Below are 20,730 nucleotides of genomic sequence, written 5' to 3' on the forward strand. Positions count from 1 at the left end.
CCACCAGGACATGTTGCTAGAACAAGGAAATGTGCTTTGGGAAATCCTAAAAATTATTAGGTGAGGGGGACCCTGTAGAAAAGTAGCAAAGGGATAGGGACTTCAGCTCTTGTTGTCCGAATATTAAAGGGAATTTTTGCACCAGGAAATCACCAAGGTCTCAGAAACCTGGTTACACATAATTTCTATCAGCACATAAGGAATGAACCCAAGGAGAATGTGGTCTTCGACTGGCAGAGGGGTTGAGAACGTGGTTCAAATCTTCCAGGGAAAAGGAGGAGAGATGTCTTGAGGGTAGACCAAAACTAACTCAAAAATCCTCTTGAACTTTTACCAAAAAGTGAAATCCATCCCTGTGTTCTTAGAAGTAGTAAAGAAGTGGTATTAAAAAAAACAACAACCAAAAAACAGATTCCAATTTTACATAAATATGAGAGAACAGAAAAGTTTTATTATAGTAACAATATGCAAATAATTTAACTGGGTGGGGGCAGCAATGTTCAGATGAACTGCCAAGCAGTAAGTAATCAAGATGTGGGGTTATGGAGGTGGGGTGTCAGCAGTTAGTTTGACAGGAAAAGGAGAGAACTGGTTACTCAGCAAATTGGTGACGTTGAGGTTGGTCAGAGTTTCTACAGATACATCTGAATGTACCGAACATTGTTAGCCTATCTGTTGAACCTCTGTCTATCTCACTTTCTGGCATTTCACCTAGTTGAGTTCTGAGAGATCGATTTTCAGACAACTCTTTTTTAACACTTCAATGGGCAGACGATAAGGAACAATTTGAGTCCTTCTGTAAAAATGGAATTAAACAAATTTATATTCATCTGGAAAGAGTTCTATAAGCATCTCCATCTACAAGATTAACTAATGCAAAGAACTGATCTTTCTAACAAACTGTCTGGGTAAGATGATCACTGTGCTCCTAAAGGCAAAAATAAGTGAGAACAAGCCCCAGGGGGCGATTATCTGCCAATCTGGAAAGAATCTAGAGGAGAAATAGAGAGAACTCAGGGCCATTTTCTTTGGTCTCCTTCATTCCTTTTCTCTGTGTCTCCGAGAAAGAATTCACAAGGTAGGGAGCATCAATACTCTCTGCTTTGGAGTTTCACAAATTGAGAATTTGTCCCTCTCCGTTAAATCTATGCAACATCTACCAGCTGCCAACAGTGAACCCTTCTGCACTCCTTAGTCCTGAGCGACAGAAAGCAGCGTGCTCTGACTTTGGTCAATGAGTTATATGGGGCAGGGCCACCCAGAAAATATGCAGGAACTATAGACAGGTTTTCATTAAGTTTAATCTTCCTTAAACAGATATGAGAAAACAAAGGAGACAGTCTTCAATGCTCTAAAAATAAATTCAAGCATCCCATTCCGACTCTCAACTTCATCTCTGGCATTTTGCTGTCGTGAAGCACAGAGAGCCTCCTTTTCTGCTAATTCCCTCTCCATTTGTGCCTTTCTCTTCTGCTGCTCCAGTTTATCCTCCAGCTTTCTGATTTTCTCTTCATACTCCTCTCTTATCAGCACTTTCTCTCTCTCTAGCTCTGCTTTGTAATATTCTTGCACCGCGTGGATTTGTTTCTGAATCTCCTCCTCTGCTCTTTGGTACATCTTATTAGTGTAGCATCCTCCTTTGTTCTCCATCACCATGTGATGGACCAGGGCCAGCAGCTGCGCCCTCTGGGCCTCCTGCTCAGCCCCCTTCGCCTTATTGTTGAACACACAGTAACGATCACCAAACTGGCCCATCAGCTCTTGAAGGCCTTCGGGAGCTTCTCCTAGATAATCATGGAAGTCAGTGCCATCCAAGTCATCTTTCCGGGTGAATAAGAGAATCATGTATCTCCTAGCTCTGTGCCCAAACATTTTCAGGATGTTCTCAGTGGCCTTGTGCTCTTCCGGCGTGTAACGGCCCAGTGGGACCACCAGGAGCAGAGCGTGAGGCCCCGGGGAGGTGAGGAGGATGCAGCGAGCTATCTCCTTGCACGTGTCAGCATCCTGTACCTCGGTGTCGAAAATGCCAGGCGTATCCACGACAACAATTTCTCTCCCGTGCCACGTGCTGCTCCCTTTCTCGCATGACTTGGTGATGGATATTGCTGCAATGCTGGAACGAAACACTTTCTTTCCGAGGATGCTGTTCCCTGTTGCACTTTTTCCTGCTCCAGTCTTACCCACTAAGACAAGTCTCAGTTGTGAGTCTCTGAGGTCTTGGTTTCCAAGCCCTGGGACATCAGGGAACAAAAGCCACAGTGTTAGGATTCACCTCCGAATGTTTCTCCCACAGGGTCCCCGCCCACCAGTGCCCTCAGCTATTGCCCACTAGGGTCCTCTCCCTTGAGTTACCTCTGCCTCATGGGGAGTCTATAGAAGGTCCTCTGGGCCTGATGTTCCTCTTGCAGTACTTAGGGAACGCTCAAGTACTTTTCAGGATTCCCTTGAGGTTCTTACTCTGACCTTTTGTAGCTAAGTAGCCCAGAGAGGAGGAAACAGAACTGTTCAAGAAGAGAACTCTGAGCTACTGCAGGTAGCTATTCCTCGTAGGATAATGCAGGAAGGAACATGAAATCTGACTCTGGGACATCACAGTGGGAGATTGTTTCCCCCTAATTTATATCCAAAATGGAATTTTCTTCTTCCCATTAAGAAGCCAGGTAGGTGGGTATCCAGCTCATCTCACCCTTGCAGGGTAGAAAAGGGCTACCCGTGCAGGAAGACAAAGTGTTCCTTTATATTTCACATACACAACCATCCTTTCAGGAATTATGACCCACAGGAGAACAAAATACGCAACATTTAAAGTTAACGACTTGAGCTTTAGCAAATCAAGAATAGGCAACGCTAGATATATTGACAGAAATTTAGTGAAGTTTTTATATTGTAAATTAATAGCTTGAAGAATTATAGCCAGAAAATATTGACAGTTCTCTGGAGTTATTAGAAAATCCCTTGACACATAATAAGTGAAAGAAAAAAAACTTCTACAGATTAGCATCAGTCGAGTTATACTTTCTTAGTTTCGTTGGTTAAGCATATTCCACTTTCTAGGAAAGTTGAAATTTAATTTCAGAGCAGCGTAGCATATCAACTGAAACTACCTTTTCTAAATATCTGTGCCTTAAGTTAAACACCAAATAATCTATACGGCTATTTCTGTATTTGTATTCAGTAATTGTCTGCAGATTTCTTTAATGTGTCTATAAAGTTGAAGTCTTCAGGATTTGTTAAGTGTAGACTAGGAGCAGATGGAAGGCAACTGACGACCACATTTGAGAGCCTGTTTCTCCAAGAAGGCAGACCCTGCCAGCACAGCCCTTGAATAAGTGTGGTTCCTGCATCAGGAATCCTGTATTATAATCATCTATTTCATCTTTGAGATAATGCATACATTATCGTACTTACAACATTACAGACAATATTATTAACTCCATTTTATTTTTCAGAGATATCATCACCATTCACTCAGTTCCTCAGACCAAAAATCTAGGAATTGCTCTTGATTCCTCTCTTTCTTTTATTTTCCATTTCCAACCCATCAGCAAGTTCTCTGGGCTCCATCCATCTTCTTTCCATCTTGAAGACCATCATTCTAGTCCAAGCTACCATCACCACCCATGCCTCAGTGATTTCCTGACTGGTCTCTCTACTTCCATTTTTCCCCCTCAGTCGATTCTGTAATTGGAATAATCTTTTAAAAATATCAATCAAACAGAAGAGTGATGTTGTAGAACCCCCCGCTCTAGCTTCCACAAAGTCTGTAGTTAATACCCATCTCCTACACACTTTGTGCTAAAGTTTTTGCTAATCCAAAGATTAGCAAAACCATTCCTAGAGTTTCCCACATTTGATAACCAGAATCCTGGAATGAGATAAGTAATTTTCCAGAAGCTGAGAATATTGGATATAGGATGGCTAAGGTTATGTAAGGAAAAATGTGGGTGGGAGTTCAGATTGTTATAGTTATCATCAATGTGGAAGACTGCAACCTAAGGCTGTCCTGAGGGCGCTGGTTGGCTGTAGAGAGAGGGAGTAGGAAAATCATGAAGGTGAAAGAAAAAGGCACCAAAGGCTGGTTCCAACACCACAACCCTTTTCCAACATTGATAGCATATGGTTGAGGATCTATGTGAGAGATTATACATACATCCATGAATTATTCTCATCTCTGGACACATGTAGCTGGGATGTGGATTTGTAGCTCCTCCCATGAAGATGCTGAGTCTATTGCTCCAACCCTTGAATCTGGGTGGGCCATGTGACTTGTTTTGGACCACAGGATAGTAAAAACATGATGCAAGCAGAGACTCCGAAAATGCTGATGCATTGTGGCTTGCCTTCTCTTTCTGTTCTTCTGAACCCTGCAACTGCCCTGCAAAGAGGCCTGGACTATCCTCCTTGAGGATGAGGAACACAAGGTCCAGTTATCCCCGTCACTCTGGCCCACTCAAGAGCCTGCTAACTACCAGACATGTCCATGAGGCTATCCAAGATTATCCAGTTGCATCCTGAACCACTAGCTTACCACAGATGTGTGAGTGAGTCTGGCTGGGATTAGCAAAGTTGACCCAGACTCAAGGTCTGCCCAGCTAACCCACAAAATCGAGAGCCAGCTGAATGGTTTTAGGTGGATAAATGGTGGGGTGGTTTCCTAAATGAGCAAAAGCTCGACTGCTGTGGTCGATTTCCATGGATAAGGGAGTAGAGGGAGGTTATGTGACAGAACCAGATGAGTCGGTCTCTTGAATTTATTGGTTATAGTGAGGCCACCAGGAGCAGGGAAATTAGGGACCTGAATGAGGAATCAATTACTCCCACGTTCCTCCTTCCCAGTCATCTTCCAGGCTGAAAAGAGGAGCAGAAAAACATCCAGAGAGGCTACACCAGGCTGTTCTGGTGTGTCCACATTGTAGGAAGTAGGACATAAGAACCCTCACTATGCAAGGGGTCAATCAGGATAGTTTCACCTCTCTTCTTCTTAGCCATAATTATGCTACATCATGATGAGAAAGTGGAGAGGGTCAAGAGAAATGAAAGCACAGGGTGAATGAAGCAAAGATGAGAAATGAGGTTGGAAATAGTTTGCTCTTGCTCAGATGGGGACTGGCTGACAGGTCATGAGGAACCTGCCTGGCCAGGGGCGCCCAGAGCACCCTCTCACCATGGCTGTTCCTGGGTTCGCCAGGGTTGGAACTCGTACTGCAGTATTGGGCTGCCATTGTACTTTGAATTCCTGTAGATAAAGAAACACAACTATGTCATTTTAGGGGAATGGAGAGTGACTGGAAACCTCAACTTTCTGTAGCCAACAGTTTCTATTTTTCTATTAACTTGCTACTAGATTTTTCTGCCCCTACTTTCCAACACTTCTCCTCAACTCTCCATTTTCAGATTGTTCCTTTTTCTTTACACAAACATAAACGCTTCATGTGCTTCCTCAGCACTGGTTCTGTGCACCCTTCCCCCTCTCTATTCAGTGAATTATTGGTTTGCACACCATTTAAATGTGGTCTGTAGCCTAGACCCTCCACAGAGTTGTGAACTTTTATTTCCCACTCAACTTCTCTAGTTGGCAATTCCACAGGCATCTCAAACAGAACTCAACCGAAACGGAACCCTTGACCTCCACCCCCAACCTGCTCAACCTCCATCATTCCCCGTTTCAGTAAATGGCATCACCACTCAGCCAGTGGCTCAAGTGGAATCTTGGGGTCATCTACAACTCTTCCTCACTGCTCATCAGTCCATCACTAACTTCTATTGCTCCTACTTCCAAAAGCACAAAATTATCCTTTTCTCCTCATCTTCATGTTAATCCAACCCACTCTCATTTGTTTGCAATGTAACAGGCTCCTAACTGATCATCTCAGATGCCTTTTTAAAACTTAAATTTGATTATTTTCTTGTTTAAATTCTTTAATAGCTTTCTATTGCTTTTTGTAAAAAAAATTGTTGAAAATCCTTGGATGGTCCATAAGGCCCTGCATGATCAATAACTCTCTCTCTCAAAAGGCTTTAACCATACTGGCCTCCTCAATGTTCCCAGAACCTCTGAGCTCCTTACAACTTCCAGACCCTTGCAGAACAGTTCCCTCTCCCTGGAGAAAATCATCTCCAATCCATTGCCCAGCTCATTCCTGCTCAGCCCTCAGCCCTTAGCTCTCTCTCTGTCACTTCTCCGGAGAGAACCACTCCAACTTCTCCACAGAGCTCACCCGCTCACCCACCTCTATTACTGAAAGCTTCAAGTTTATTTATAAATTCTACAAATGGTGAAAAGAATCATTTATTTGCACAAATATCCTCTGAGCAGTGACTCCCGAAAGAGGCATTCATTTGTGAGGCTCAGCCTTGAAAAGAGATTACAGTCTAAAGTCAGCAAAGATGGGAAACAGGAACTAATGAGAAATACGTTCTGAGAGCAAGTCAGCCAGGAGGTTTCAGATATAGACCCGGGGAGAGGTCCCCTCTCCGCCAAATCACTCATTTTCCTCCCTCCCTGCCCCCACCCACAAACACCCCTGTTCCCTTACCTGGAAAATCTGAGTCCTGCTCACTCCTCTCACTTTGAAGGCAATGCTAAGCCAGGATATTGAGAGAGGAGGAGAGAGGAAGTGAGGGGAGGAGCCGTTCAAACTTGCTCATGCAAGAGACCTGCCCACCTTCTCATCTAGCAGCACTAATAGAACTGTCTGCAATGACGGAGGTGTTTTGTGCGGTCCAATATGATAACCTTTGGCCACACGGGCTGTTGAACACATGAAATGTAATGAGTGTGATTGCAGAATTGGATTTTTAATTTTATTTCATTTTCACTAGTTGAAAGTTAAAGTTAAATAGCCACACCTGCCTAGTGGCTACCATATTAGACCATGCAAAAATTCTACAGGGAGGAAAGAAATATGGGTCATGCTGTGAAATTCTAGAAGAAACTGCTGGGTCAAAACCGAGAGTTGCCAGTGATTCTGAAAGACCTATGGATCCCTGGACCCACTTTTCAGCACAACAGGCCTCCCAGCCCAACATTTACCCCCAGTGCTTCGGGCTTGTATCAGTGTAGGCAGCTACCACCTGCTCTCCTTTCTCCCAATGATGTGGGAGAGAGAACAAGAACCGTTATTTCCAGGGTGTCTCTTCTGAATCATCTGCTAGAAGAAAGAGCAAATGATTTTCATTTGACTACTTAGGAAGGGCCCAAAGTCACCCTGTGAGATAGTACTAGAACCATTTTGAATAATTTAAGCCTTGACATCTGACATTATCTGTCAGGAAAATGGAAACTGTGAGGATTGTAATGAGGGTCCCAGTTCTCCAGAGATGTGGCTCCCATCTAAAAGGGGTCCCAATTCACCATTATAGCCCAAAACTGAGACAATTTAGAGTTGCACAGGACTTCAGTAATTATACAAGCTGCTAACAATTCTAAAGAGAGATAAAAGAAATGACATAAATTTCTCTGAAGATAGAGTGTGGTTGGCTTTGTATATATAAGCACAGGATAACTACTCTAGGCAGTGGCATAAATCATGCACCAGCAGTAAGGATAAATGACGTTCCAGAACAATATAATCTAAATAACAAGGACATCTCAGTCCCTAGGTGAGACAGACAAGAAAAGTGAGTCAGAAGAATAGACAGAGTGTGAACACGTTGCTGTTCTTCTGAAGTGAGTGACTTAAAGAGAGAAAGGGGAGGATTATACTTTGTTTCTATAGCTTAACCCTAGCTAGAAGATTTGTGTCATTCTCTATTTAATTGTGGGAGTGGGAGCAGAGACTGATGTAAAATATAGTCGTTATTTAAAGTACTATTAAACCCCGGACCATTATTTAGGTATTCTTTATTTGGGTTACAGGGATCACTTCTCATAGGAAGGTTCTCTGTTATGGTTTACATTTGGAATGACACCCAGGTTGGGCTAAATGCTTTCAAAATAAAGCAATGTGTTGAGAGAAATTTCTAGCTTTAAAGGCTTATGTTATAAATGAAAAACAATCTAAAAATAATTTTCTGAGATATTACATTTAAAAATTGGAAAACGAACAGAAAATTGGACCTAAAGTAAAGAGAATGAAGGAAATAATACTGGGATGAAATCATTGAAATAGAACAGTAAAACAATAAAGAAAGCAAATGAAAACAAAAGCTTATTCTTTGAAAATAACCAGGAAAATTGACAAGCCTCTACCAACATGAAGAAAAAGAGTAAAAATACACAAGTTACCAACATCAGGAATGGAAGATGGAACATCACTACAAATCTTGCCAACATCAAAGGGAAATCATGGACTGTAATGAAAAACTTTATGCCAATACATTTGACTATATAGATGAAATAGACAAGTTCCTTGACAATCACGAGTTAGCAAAACTGACCCAAGAAGAAATTGAAAATTTGAAAAGCCCTATATCACATTAAAAATTAAAATTGTAATTTAGAACTTTCTCGTAAAACTTCAGGGCAAAATTAATTCATTGGTAAATTTCATTAAATATTTAAGGAAAAAATTATATTATATCAATCTAACACAAACTCAGAAACTAGAAGAGAAGGGAACACATCCCAATTCATTTTACGGGGCCAAAAATGCCATGAAACCAAAACCAGATGCAGACATCACCAGAAAAGGAACAACGGACCAATATCCCTCATCAAAATAGACACAAAGATCCTTTAAAGAATATTAGCAAATGAAATCCAACAATATGCATACAAATACTATATCATGACTGAGTGGGGTCAATCCTAGGTGTGCAAAGTTTGTTTAACATTTGATAATCAACATAATTCACCATCAACAGATGAAAGAAAACATATACAAATGGTCCCTGACTTACGATGTTTCGACTCACAATTTTTCAACTTTACAATGGTACGAAAGCAATACACATTCAGCAGAAACTGTACTTAGAATCTTGAATTTTGACATTTTCTTGGGCTAGTGAAATGCGGTACGATCTTCTCTTGTGATGCTGGGCAGTGGCCGCTGCTCCAGCTCCCAGTTAGTCACGTGAAGATGCGGGTAAACAGGCAATACACTCACAACCATGCTGGACCCACACAACCATTCTGTTTTTCACTTTCAGTACAGTATTCAATAAATTACATGAAGAATTTAACACTTTATTATAAAATAGGCTTTCTGTTAGATAATTTTGTCCAACTGCAGGCTAATGTAAGAGTTATGAGCACGTTTAAGGTAGGCTAGGCTAGACTATGATGTTCAGTAGGTTAAGTGTACTAAATGCGTTTTTAACTTAGGATATTTTCAACTTACCATGAGTATATTGGGATGTAACCCCATTGTAAGTCAAGGAGCATCTATAATCATTTTAATCATTCCAGAAAAAGCATTTGATAAAATACAGCATCCATTCATGATTAAACTTCTCACCAAGCTAGGACTAGAAAGGAACTTATTCAATCTGATTAAAGACACCTAGGAAAAAACTATTTCTAACATCATACTTAACAGTGACAGGCTAAGTGTTTTAGATCTGACATTAGGCATCAGGCAAGGATGTCTCTTCAATATTGTCTTGGAGACCCTAGCCATTGCAATAGGACAAGACAAAGAAATAAAAGGCATAAAGATTAGACAGGAAGATGTAAAACTGTCTTTATTTGCAGATGACATGATCATGTATGTAGAAAATATTAAGGACTCAATGAAAAAGCTGGTAGAACTAAGAAGTGAATTTACACAGCTCCGGGATCCAAGGTCAGTACATAACATTCAACTGTATGTTTATTCACTAGCAATGAACGATGGGAAAATTACATTTTAAAAATAATACAATTTGAAATAGAACGAAACATTTAAGAATAAATTTAATGAAAGACGTGCATGACCGATACACGGAAAATTGCAAAAGGAAATCAAGACCTGATTAAAATGCAATGTTTGTGGATTGGAACACTCAGTAATGTTAAGGTGGCAATCCTCCCCTAATTGACCTATGAGTTCCGTAGAATCCCAATCAAAATCCTAACAGAATATTTTAAAAGAAATTGCTAAGCTGATTTTAAAATTTTCATGGAAAGGCAGAAGACATGGAATAGGCAAAACAATTTCAAAAAGAAGGAGTGGAATATGGAGGACATACAACACCTAATATCAAGATTCACTATAGAGCTGTGATAATCTAGACAATGTTAGATTGGTGAAGGGATAACAGAGATCCATGGAAAAGAACAGAGGGTCCAGAAACACACCCCTATGTAAACCATCAATTGATTTTCAACAAAGGTGCCAAAGTAACAGAAAGAAAAGACAGTGCTTTCAACAAATTGTATTGAAATTGCTAGATATCTGTATGGAAAATAATAAACCCGAATCCTTATCTCACATCACACACAAAAATTAAATCAAAATGGACTTAAACCTAAATGTAAGAGCTAACATTATTCTACTTCCAGAAAAAAGTATAAAGAAAATCTTGGTGATATTGGGTTAAACAGATTCCTTAAATAGGACAAAACAGTACAAAATATAAATGAAAAAGCTGAAAATATAGACTATCAAAATTCAAACTTTTGCTCTTCTAAAGACACACTTAAGAAAATGAAAAGGCAAGGCACAAACTGGGAGAAACTATTTGCAAAACATATCTAGCAAAAACATGTATCTAGAACATAGGGAGAATTCCTACAAAATAATAATAAAAAGACAAACAACCCAACAATAAAATGGTCAAATGATGTTAATGAAAGGGAGATATACAAATAGCCAATAAGCACATGAAAATTGCTCAACTTGACTAATCTTTGGGGAAATGCACACGCAAACCTTAATGAGACACCACTACACACCTGCGAGGAAGACTAAAGCTGAAAACACTGAAAATACCAAACGTTGGCAAGGATGTGCTTTCATAGATCGCAAACAAGCATACGAAAGGGTACCACATTTTTGGAAATAAATAAACAGTATCTCATAAAGTTAAACATACAAACCGGTTAAACCATACAAATCCCACTCCTAGGTATTTCCTTAAGAGAAATAAAATCATAGACTTGTGTGTGAATGCTTATTTGTTACGATATTTTAATAGCCCAAACCAGAAACACCCAAAGGTTCATCAATTGGTGAATGAATAAACAAATTCTGGTATCTCCATACTGCTATGGGTTAAATTGGGTCCCCTAAAAAGGTACATTGAAGTTTTAATTCCTGGAACATCAGAATGTGTTCTTATTTGAAAATAGGGCCATTGGAGACATAATTAGTTAAGATGAGGTCATACTGGAGCAGGGTAGACCCTTAATCTTACAAGGACTAGTGTCCTTATAGGAAGAGGAGAATGCCATGTGACAACAGAGGAAGAGCCCTGAGTGATGGGTCCACAAGTCAATGAACACCGAGGATTGCTGGCGACACCAGAAGCTAAGAAAAAGAAAGAAGCTAAGAACGATTCTCCCCTAGAGCCCACAGAGAGAGGACGACCCTGCAGACACCTTGATTTTGGGCTTCTAGCCTCCAGAACTGTGAGAGAATAAATTTCCATTGTTTTAAGTCACCCAATTCGTGGTACTTTGTTATGACAGTCCCAGGAAACTAACGCGCACACCATGGAATTCTAGTCAGCAACAAAAATGAACAAAAAATAACACTTGCCACAGCATGGAGGAATCTGAAAAGTAACGCTACGTGAAAGACGTCAACCACCAAAGACTACATCCTGTAGATTACATTCATATGAAATTCTAGAAAAGGCAAAACTATCACAACAGAAAGCAGACTACTGGTTGCGTGGGACATGGAGTTGGAGGAGAGGATGGACTCCAAAAGGCCATGAGGAAAATTGTTAGGTGTTGGAACTGTTGTGTATCTTGATTAGGGTGGTGGTCATACAGTTGTGTAAAATTACCAGAATGTGTCGAGCTGTACACTGAAAATGAATGAATTTATTTTATGTGAATTAAAACTCAGTAAAGCTGAAAACCTGCAGCTGTTTAGGTACAATTGGATGTAACTTGGATAATCTGTCATGGTAGATTGATTGTAAGACAGGCCACCAATGGGCACACTACCTGCGTCCACGGCCTTTGACATCATGAACCTGTATCTCTTCCCATGCAGAGATGGGGTCTATTTCGGCACCTCATGAAGCTCAAAGCCACAAAGGCTGTGCAGCTTGGTTTCCGACAGCTTCTGCTCTTTTGTGCATTTCCTGTTTCTGCTTCACAATTTGACACCTTTTTTTCAACCTATGAACTACCTTCTCACGCATATCAAAAGATCTATACCACATTACTAGAAATTCTATGGTAAAGAGACCAGAGAACGGTTTTCACACACATCACAGCACGGTCCCCAGGAAGTCTGTGGTCTACAACCGATGTTAGCCCATTTCTCAGAATCTTGGGAGGAAAACAAGAAAGGTCGTTGTAAACTTACCTGTGCGCAGCAAGCTTCCTCCCTGTCTCTGCCACCACCATTTCCTGCCTCTTCGCCTTCACCTTTTGTCTTACCTATTCTATTTAGCTGTGGTCACTTCGCAGGATAGAAAGGTTAAGAAGCAAGGTCCGTTTCCCTAGTCTGCGTCGGGTGGTGCTCACAATGGACTCAGACCTGGAGAGGAGGCCTAATTAAAGATAGTCACACCCTGTCTTGAGCTGAGTAAAATGACCAGTGCAATTAGTGGCTGCAGGTTGTTCAGACTGTCTCTGCTTTTAGAATCCTAACAATGGAGCTTGAAAAGCCTACACTGCTTATAGACAATTTAGCAGGTCAATTACTTTTTTATTATTGCGTATTTTGAAGTTATAGCAACTTTAAATTTGTATTCAAATTTCTCTATTTGCAAATTGTGAATGGCCACAAATGACTCCACGTAAATATAAATATGTAAAAGTAGTTTGCACATTCTCTCTTTTTATATTTTATTTCTATTTAACAAGAGATCAAGGATTTCAGAGTGAAGATAGCAAACTTCCATACTCTAACTGTCCTAGAAAATGGATTAACATAATTGTAGACCACAGACGTCCTCTCTTTTGGCAACCCCTAATTAAACCACGACTCGAGAACCTGGAAGAATGAGCATCAGTGACAAGAGGTTTCAACAAGTTTCTGGAAGGCAGAGAGATGAAAGTTGCATTGGGGCAGAACATCCCCAGTCAACACGGTCCCAGAGAGGCTGTGGGTGAGCTGGCCTCAGATGGTGACTGGACCACCTCGGGGAGGTTCAGCTTCAGAAACTACGGCCACATGGAATGGGGCAGCAGGGCTGAAAGTAGGGTGTGATGTGAACATGAGACAGTTGATTCTTCCATCATCCTCTCATTTCCCCCTAATTCAGACACCCACACTTCAAGGAATCTCTTCCAAGTGTGTAATTAGAGGGTTCCTCTCTATAGATTAGAACATCTCCAGAGAAAAACCTCTGCATTCTGGCATTTAGGGTTCCCTCTGCATAGCAGCCTGTACCGCTCTGTCACCTCAGGTGAAGACTGCAGTCACAACTCTCACCCCTAACATGGAACTTCCAGGGAGCCTTTGTCATGACTTACCCTCAAATATGAAAAGACGATCAGGGAGAACTGACATTTGAGGACAGACTACAATATGAAAGAGAAGAGAAGAGACAAAGTAAACAGAAAAATAACTCTAAAGGGAGCCATTAACTCAGGAAACAAAAACAAAAACTAACCAAACGAATAAAAATAAACCTCTCATTCAGATATCTAGATTTTAATCCTCCCACTGAAATCAACTAAAAATACTGAGAAATATTACTTATATTTGCTTAAAAGCATAGATAAGCAGACAAGAAAATAAGCTTTCTCAGACACGGAGCAAGTTGAAGGAGGAAACCCAGACGGGTGAGTGAGGGTGGCAGCTGGCTGTCGCTCTGGGGAATCTCACCAACCCTGGAGAGCTCTGCTCTCAAAGCCACACCAACATGAAAGTGAGATTCAAAGGCCAGAGCTGATTTGGGGGGTCTAATAGGGGAACTTTTACCATGAAAAGTAAACCCCAAAGGGCCACTTCCTCCATCTAGAAGGGATATCTAGAAGCAGTGACTTCCAATTGGTGAGCTGGATGATGGATTTGAAAAAGAACAGGCCAGAATGCAATTAAACGGGCAAACGATGCTTACAGAGAGAAAACAGAAGAGAATGGGGCAGAGGGAATATTCAAAGTGGTAATGGCTGAATTTTTTTCTTCACTGATAAAATTGACCAATCCATACAGTCAAGAAATCTAACCAATCCCAAAGGAGAGAATTAAGAAAGAATTCACACATTAACACATAGTAGTGAAACCGTAGGACATCTAAGCAAATTGAATATCTTAAAAGTAGTCAGAAAGAATGACAGATGACCTTCGAAGAAGAGATAGCTGGAACTACACTAATTTCTTAATAGTAACAAAGGAAGCCAAAAAACAGTGGAAACAGATTTTCAATGTGCAGAGAGAAAGTAATGGTCAACCTAAAATTCCTTACTCAGGGAAAATAGCTGTCAAAAATAAGGGCAAAATAAACACATTTCAGTCAATAAATGCTGAGGGTTCTTACCACCAGCACAACCTCAAAAAAGGAATTTCTGAAGAATGTACTTGAGGCAAGAGGAAGGTAATCTCAGAGAGTAAATCAGATGTGAAAAAAAAGGACCAAGTCTAAAGAGCATAAACAGTACAAAATAATAGCAATAACTTCTAGAGTTTAAAACAGGAAAATAAAATGAAAATACATGACCGCAATAACATGTAGATTGAGGTGGAGGCTTGGAACGGAATCAAGATATTCTAAAGTAATTTGTTGTATTAGAAGAAGATAAAAATATAGATTACCTTCAGACTTTGATAAGTTAAGAATATGTGTTGATATTACTGAGTGCCCATTGAAAATTGGGAAAAGTGTATATAATTTCCAAACTAGTAGAGAAAAACATATAATGTGAACAAATGACCAAATAATCCAAATTAAAGCACGAAGAAGAAGGAAAAAACAAATCATAGAATATGTTGGACAAGTAGACAGCAAAAAATAAAATTTTATATATACATCCAAATAGATCAGAAATTATAATTATGATAAAAGCACCATAGGTTTCAGTTTAAATAATAAACATTTTTGGGGCCTGCCCGGTATTTTGGTGGTTGAGTTTGCGAGTTCCACTTTGGCAGCCAGGGGTTCTCCGGTTTGTCTCAGATGCGGACATGCACAGCGCTTATCAAGCCATGCTGTGGCAGCATCCCACAAATAGAGTAGAGGAAGATGGGCATGACGGTTAGCCCAGGGCCAGTCTTCCTCAGCAAAAAGAGGAGGATTGGCAACAGATGTTAGCTCAGGGTTAATCTTCCTCATACACACACAAAAAACAAATAAAAAATAAACATTTTTTGGAGTGGATTGCAAAAGAAATCCAAATCTAAAACGTGAAACTTGGGCCGGCCCCGTGGCTTAGGGGTTAAGTGCGCGCGCTCCGCTGCTGGCGGCCCGGGTTCGGGTCCCGGGCACGCACCGACGCACCGCTTCTCCGGCCATGCTGAGGCCGCGTCCCACATATAGCAACTAGAAGGATGTGCAACTATGACAGACAACTATCTACTGGGGCTTTGGGGGAAAAATAAATAAATAAAATCTTTAAAAAAAATAAAATAAAATAAAACGTGAAACTGAGAAAGGTTGAAAACAGAAGTGTAGGCAAATACAGCAATCAAATTCTAAACAAACAAGAGCAAAACATCATGCGAAGTTGACTTTTCATTCAATATTTATGGAGAGCCTATTATGTACAGGCACTGTTCTCAGCAATTGGATATATCAGCAAATAATAGCAGGTAAAGATTCTCACATTTCTGGATCTCTCAGTGTTTCGTGAAGGGACAGAAAATAGGCAAAAAAGGAATAAATTGGTAAATTATAAAATATATGAGATGTTCACTTAGATAAGAAACAAAATTGTAGAGTAAGGTAAAGAGGATCAAGAGTGAGAAGGCAGGTTACACACCAATAGTGTGGTCAGGGCATAGCTATACAGTCCTATCCATCAAGGTAAAAAACAGCTTTCTGTTTATATCTACCACATAAAGAGACATCATGTTATAAAGGGAGTGATTGAATCACCAGAGAAAATAGACAATTCTACATGTAGGATGACAGATTTTAACACACATCTCTCATGCATTGCTAGAACAGACAGATGAAAATTGAAAAAGTACACAGAAAATTTGAGCAACATGATTAATAAGCTTAATCTGATGAGCTATACAGACTATTTCATAAAATTTCAGAGTCAACTGTCTTCAGTATGCAGGGAACATTTATTACTACTGGTCTTATGTTTGTCCATAAAGGAATGCTCTAAAAATTTCGTAGGATTAAAATAGACCATATTTCCTAACCACAATGTAATTAAAAGATAAATAAATAAAATGCCATTGTTTGGCAATTTGAGGACATAGTTTTAAATAACTCATGGATTAAATAAGATATCATAGAAATTGATAAATATCTAGAACTAAAGCATAATTAGAATACTGCATTTCCAAGCTTATGAGATGCAGCTAAAGCAGCATTTACAGATTAAATTTTAGCTTTAAGTGTACATATTAGAAATGAAGAAAGGAATGACAATCAGCAAAATATATATCTTAAGCAATAAGAAAATAATAAAAATAAGAGCAAACTAGAAACCGGGAGAGAATGTCTGTAAATCACATATCTGATAAAGAACTTGTATACATACTTGATAAAGAGCTGACAAAGAACAGAATATATAAAGAACACCTGCAATTCATTAATAAAAAGAACCCAATTTAAAATAGACAAAAGATATGAATAAGCATTATTGACATATGATAAACTGCATATAATTAGAGTGTATATTTGAATAAATTGTTACATATGTATACACCAGTGAAACGATTACCACAACCAAGATAAAGAATATATCCATCAGCCACAAAAGTTTCCTCATGCCCCTTCGTAATCCCTCCCCATCCCACCTACGCTCATCCCCAGGCAACCACTCATGTCCTGTGCACAGATATGCATAGCGATTGTCCCTTGATGTGAACGTTTGAGACATTGCCTGAGACCCAGATTCAGAGCTGAGACGGCAGTTCTGTGTGGAGGAGGAGATGATGAAGATGATGAGGGTTTTCATTACCGTCATCACCACCTTCTGCAACATGCAATTTGTTGATTCCAAATCCCAGAGAATGCAGTCCAATCTGGAAAGTATTTTAGATCATCAAGATGCTTTTTAACAAGAAGAAAGAACTTGAGAGCCATTGCCTTAGATATGCCATTTTTTATATTTGTTGATAAACATAGATAAGACTGCTGTCTTAAAAGTACATGTTGGTTCACAACCTTCTCAGGAGCTTCCTGGCCCCCATAGGTGGAGGGCAAGGAGGGACCTAAGAAAGAGGCAGACCACTCCAGATGGACAGGTGGCAGGTTTAATAAGCAAAGGAACTTATAAGACTTGTCTTAGGTGGCTGCTAGATGAGTAATTTTCCACACCTGCCTGCCAATCTTAAAAGTTTATATAGAGGCCTTAACTGGGTTCAGTCACGTATACCATCCAAATGGTCTCAACACCACATTTCTGTCTCAAGGCTGGATCCTTGGGGAAGCTTCCGGGAATGGGGAAGGCAAGAAGAATGCACATTCCAAGAATGGGGGGGCAGGGAGCCTCCAATTGCCCGGGTCCAGCTCGAGGGTGTCCTCTCCATGACCTCCCCCACCACTCCACCCCTAGTGACCAGCTCTTACAGTCTCACATGTCCCCTCTTCTGGGCCCTCAGCAGTCAGCAAGGGGTTTCCCTAGTGTGGAGGTGACTCATTGGGCAGCCATCTGGCTGCATTGGAGGCAGAGGCCACAGCAACAATACAGGCATGTGCAAGAGAAAACACAGGTTGAGACAATAATGCCCCAAATCACTGACAACTTTTTCCACCTAGAGCCCCACGATCTGAACCATTGATTTACTAAGTCCCCTAGGCTGGGGGTCAGATCAAAGCATGCACTTGTGTCCTCATGTGATTTAATAAAGACGACACATTAGCAGACTCATCAGGTATGAACACACACATTCTGTTTGGATAATGGCGCAGGTGTCTCCTTGCGAGGCACTAGTAATGTTTCAGGCCCTTCTATTCCAGAGGACAGCTTTTCCCATTAGAGATACTTCAGCATTCATAAGGACAGATGTTGTTGGCTACCAGTCAAGGCTTGCTCTACGAATTTAGTAATGGCTCCCATCTGGGCTATTACATCCAGAAATTATGCATTTTTTACATCCATATTCAACAAATGACTATTCAAATGAACTTTGGGTTGTTGCCCATGGACCATGGACACAGCTCTTCGGCAAATGATTGCTGCGTTTCATAGATGCCTCCTTTGACCTCGGGAGCTTGTTATTCACAGTATTTCTGGAACACCTCTGGTAGCATCGTCTTCAGAGTTAAAAGCCATAATGGAAGACAAGTCTCTAGTTTATAGCTTCTTTTTGTTTTCAACCATAAGCACACTTTCAAGTTTGGTCATTCACCCTGTTCACCAGATTGAGATTCTGTCAAAAATGAAATCCATTCTCAAAAAGCTGAGCTGTGATCTCTAAGAATGGTCAGAAGTTTTGCCACAGATAAACCGTAAGCTTGCTGTGAAAGTCTCCCACGCAGACGTAAAGATCCTGCCCATGCACCACAGTGCTTTTCACTGCCGGTCCTCTCCTCGGCACAAGGACGTGGAGACTCCTCAGCACAGATTTTTGGCTGGTCGAGGCTGGGCTCTGACTGACCTTGAGTAAACAAGGCCCAGGGCTCATAGGGACACTTCTCCCACTTCAGATAGTACAGACCCGACTCCACCTCTTTGAACCTCTGGACTCTGGGATTTATACACAAACACCCCTCCCCAGTAGGAATGTGATAACTTCAAAATTCTCTCAGTAACCCCCATGAGCAAAGTGCCTTGCCCTGGACTCCTGGTCCTGCCACTCACTGAAACACACAAGACTTCAGTTACAGGAATCAGGATTGGCAAGATCCTGGGGTTCTTCTCTAGAGTCATCTCCTCCACAGCAAAGAAGGTAGTCTGTACATAACTATGTGATTAAACAAGAGGGACTCCACAGGGGCGTGGAAAGAAGACATTTATTCTTTTCTCATACTAGCTCTTCAAACTGCTCCATCAGTGCCTCATGAGGAAAATCTTGGATGGGTTCTACCCTAAGCAAAAAACCTCTCCAATCACTGTTAGTCACATTTGTGTAATTAGAACGTCCAACCCAATAATCAAACTCTGAAATTCATTGACTGATAAGGCTTCTCCTTCCCCTGGCTTGTGCCTGCTTCAGCAGAAGGACCTGCAGTGTGGACAGGACTTCCCCACCTTGCCCTTCTCCTCTTCCTTCTCCAGTCACTTGCCTTGCTTCTGACCCCTGGTGGGTTGGAGGAGAAGAGGAAGAAACATTGAAGACAAGTCAAGTGTAATCTGGCCTTCGGGGGGTTGGAGGCACACCTAGTGGCTCTTCTTTTCCTAGGGCATCGTTGACGACTCTTCATAGAGTGTCCCCTGGAAATCTGCAATTACAAGTCCAACCAATGGCCACTATCTCCCCTCCAGCTGGCTACTTCAAGTTCAGTTGCTGGCACCTGGACTTCCAGAGGTCTGGTCCATACACCACTGATGGGATGCCTGGTGGACTCCTGGGCAAGTTCCCTTCAAGCTGGCTCTATCTGGCTCCCCTCTGTGTGGCCCACATTTGATTTATGGGAAACACACACTTTTTCCCCTCCATCAGTGAAAGTTATGGTTGCTTCCAAAACAGCCTCCTCATCTTTACCCTGCTCCCTCCAGCACATAGCAACATCCTTTCATATTATGATTCCCATGGCAGCACTAGGCTGTAAAGCCAAACCCCAGAGGACAAAGGTCACTTCCTCCCAGGAATATCTTACCATACACCACCCATGTCTTCTGGCAGCTTCAAAGTCCAAGAGGACTCCTTACTTGGTTTGAGGTGAGAGGGAACCATCATCCCGTTGGCTGGCAGACACTGTGGAGTGGAGTCACTGTGGAGCCTCCCTTATGTAAACACATTGTTACATAAAGATCGCCTTCTTACTGGGAAGATGGTTAGTCTACAGATGAGCCCCAAGAATTTGCCCATCCTAAGAGTCATTGTCCCTATACTCTAAACGTCCTCTTTTACAAAGTCCTTTCCTCTTGATCTCCTCAATACCTATCGAATTAGTTCAAGAACTAAACCTCATATAATTGGTTTCTAGCTGCTTCCTTTGCCAAGTACTACATAGATCTTGTAGCATACGTCTTTGGAATGTGGAGATATTGGCAATTACTAAGGACTCAGCTGAACTTGAGGGGGATATTTATGTTTATATCTTGCCATGTTCACCCCAGGCCTTTCACATCACCTTCAGTCCAACACTTCAAGTTAACGCAGGACTCTTGCTTTGAACACTCCCTTGACATCTGATACTCAGCTTGTCACAAACCTCACTGAATGCTGTTGCTCCTGAGTCTATGCTTCCCCTGACTATCTTACCTGCAGCCCCTAACTTTCCCGTTTCTGAAAAGAAGCATGACCATCGTTCAATCACCCACATGGACACATTCTACACATCCTTCATGGTAGACTGCAAGACCTGAGCTCTTCTGCAAGTCTTCTCCTAGAAATCCTAGTTTAATTCCCCATTATGGGTCATGTTGATCACATATTTCAACAACAGGGATAA

The 20,730-nt window shown here is 41.1% G+C and overlaps 1 protein-coding gene across 1 annotated transcript; it reads right to left on the reverse strand.

The window, feature by feature from the left end:
- Nucleotides 1–431: 431 nt before the first annotated feature.
- Nucleotides 432–6,640, reverse strand: LOC131398925 (GTPase IMAP family member 4-like). Its single transcript, XM_058532848.1, has 3 exons — nucleotides 6,537–6,640; nucleotides 5,165–5,236; nucleotides 432–2,231 (listed from the first exon to the last, which is right to left on the reverse strand). The coding sequence occupies exons 2-3, from the start codon at nucleotides 5,220–5,222 to the stop codon at nucleotides 1,300–1,302; spliced, it is 990 nt and encodes a 329-aa protein (XP_058388831.1). The 5' UTR covers nucleotides 5,223–5,236; nucleotides 6,537–6,640; the 3' UTR covers nucleotides 432–1,299.
- Between the last annotated feature and the right edge of the window lie 14,090 nt (nucleotides 6,641–20,730).

Source organism: Diceros bicornis, chromosome 3 (assembly GCF_020826845.1).
Source record: "Diceros bicornis minor isolate mBicDic1 chromosome 3, mDicBic1.mat.cur, whole genome shotgun sequence".
Classification (NCBI taxonomy): Eukaryota; Metazoa; Chordata; class Mammalia; order Perissodactyla; family Rhinocerotidae; genus Diceros; species Diceros bicornis.

Excerpts from the sequence above, each read along its gene's own strand:
- LOC131398925 (XM_058532848.1), bottom strand. The coding sequence starts at position 5,222 with ATGGCAGCCCAATACTGCAGTACGAGTTCCAACCCTGGCGAACCCAGG. Across the intron at positions 2,232-5,164 it reads CGAACCCAGGAACAGCCATG|GGCTTGGAAACCAAGACCTC; the intron begins GTGAGAGGGTGC and ends CTGATGTCCCAG.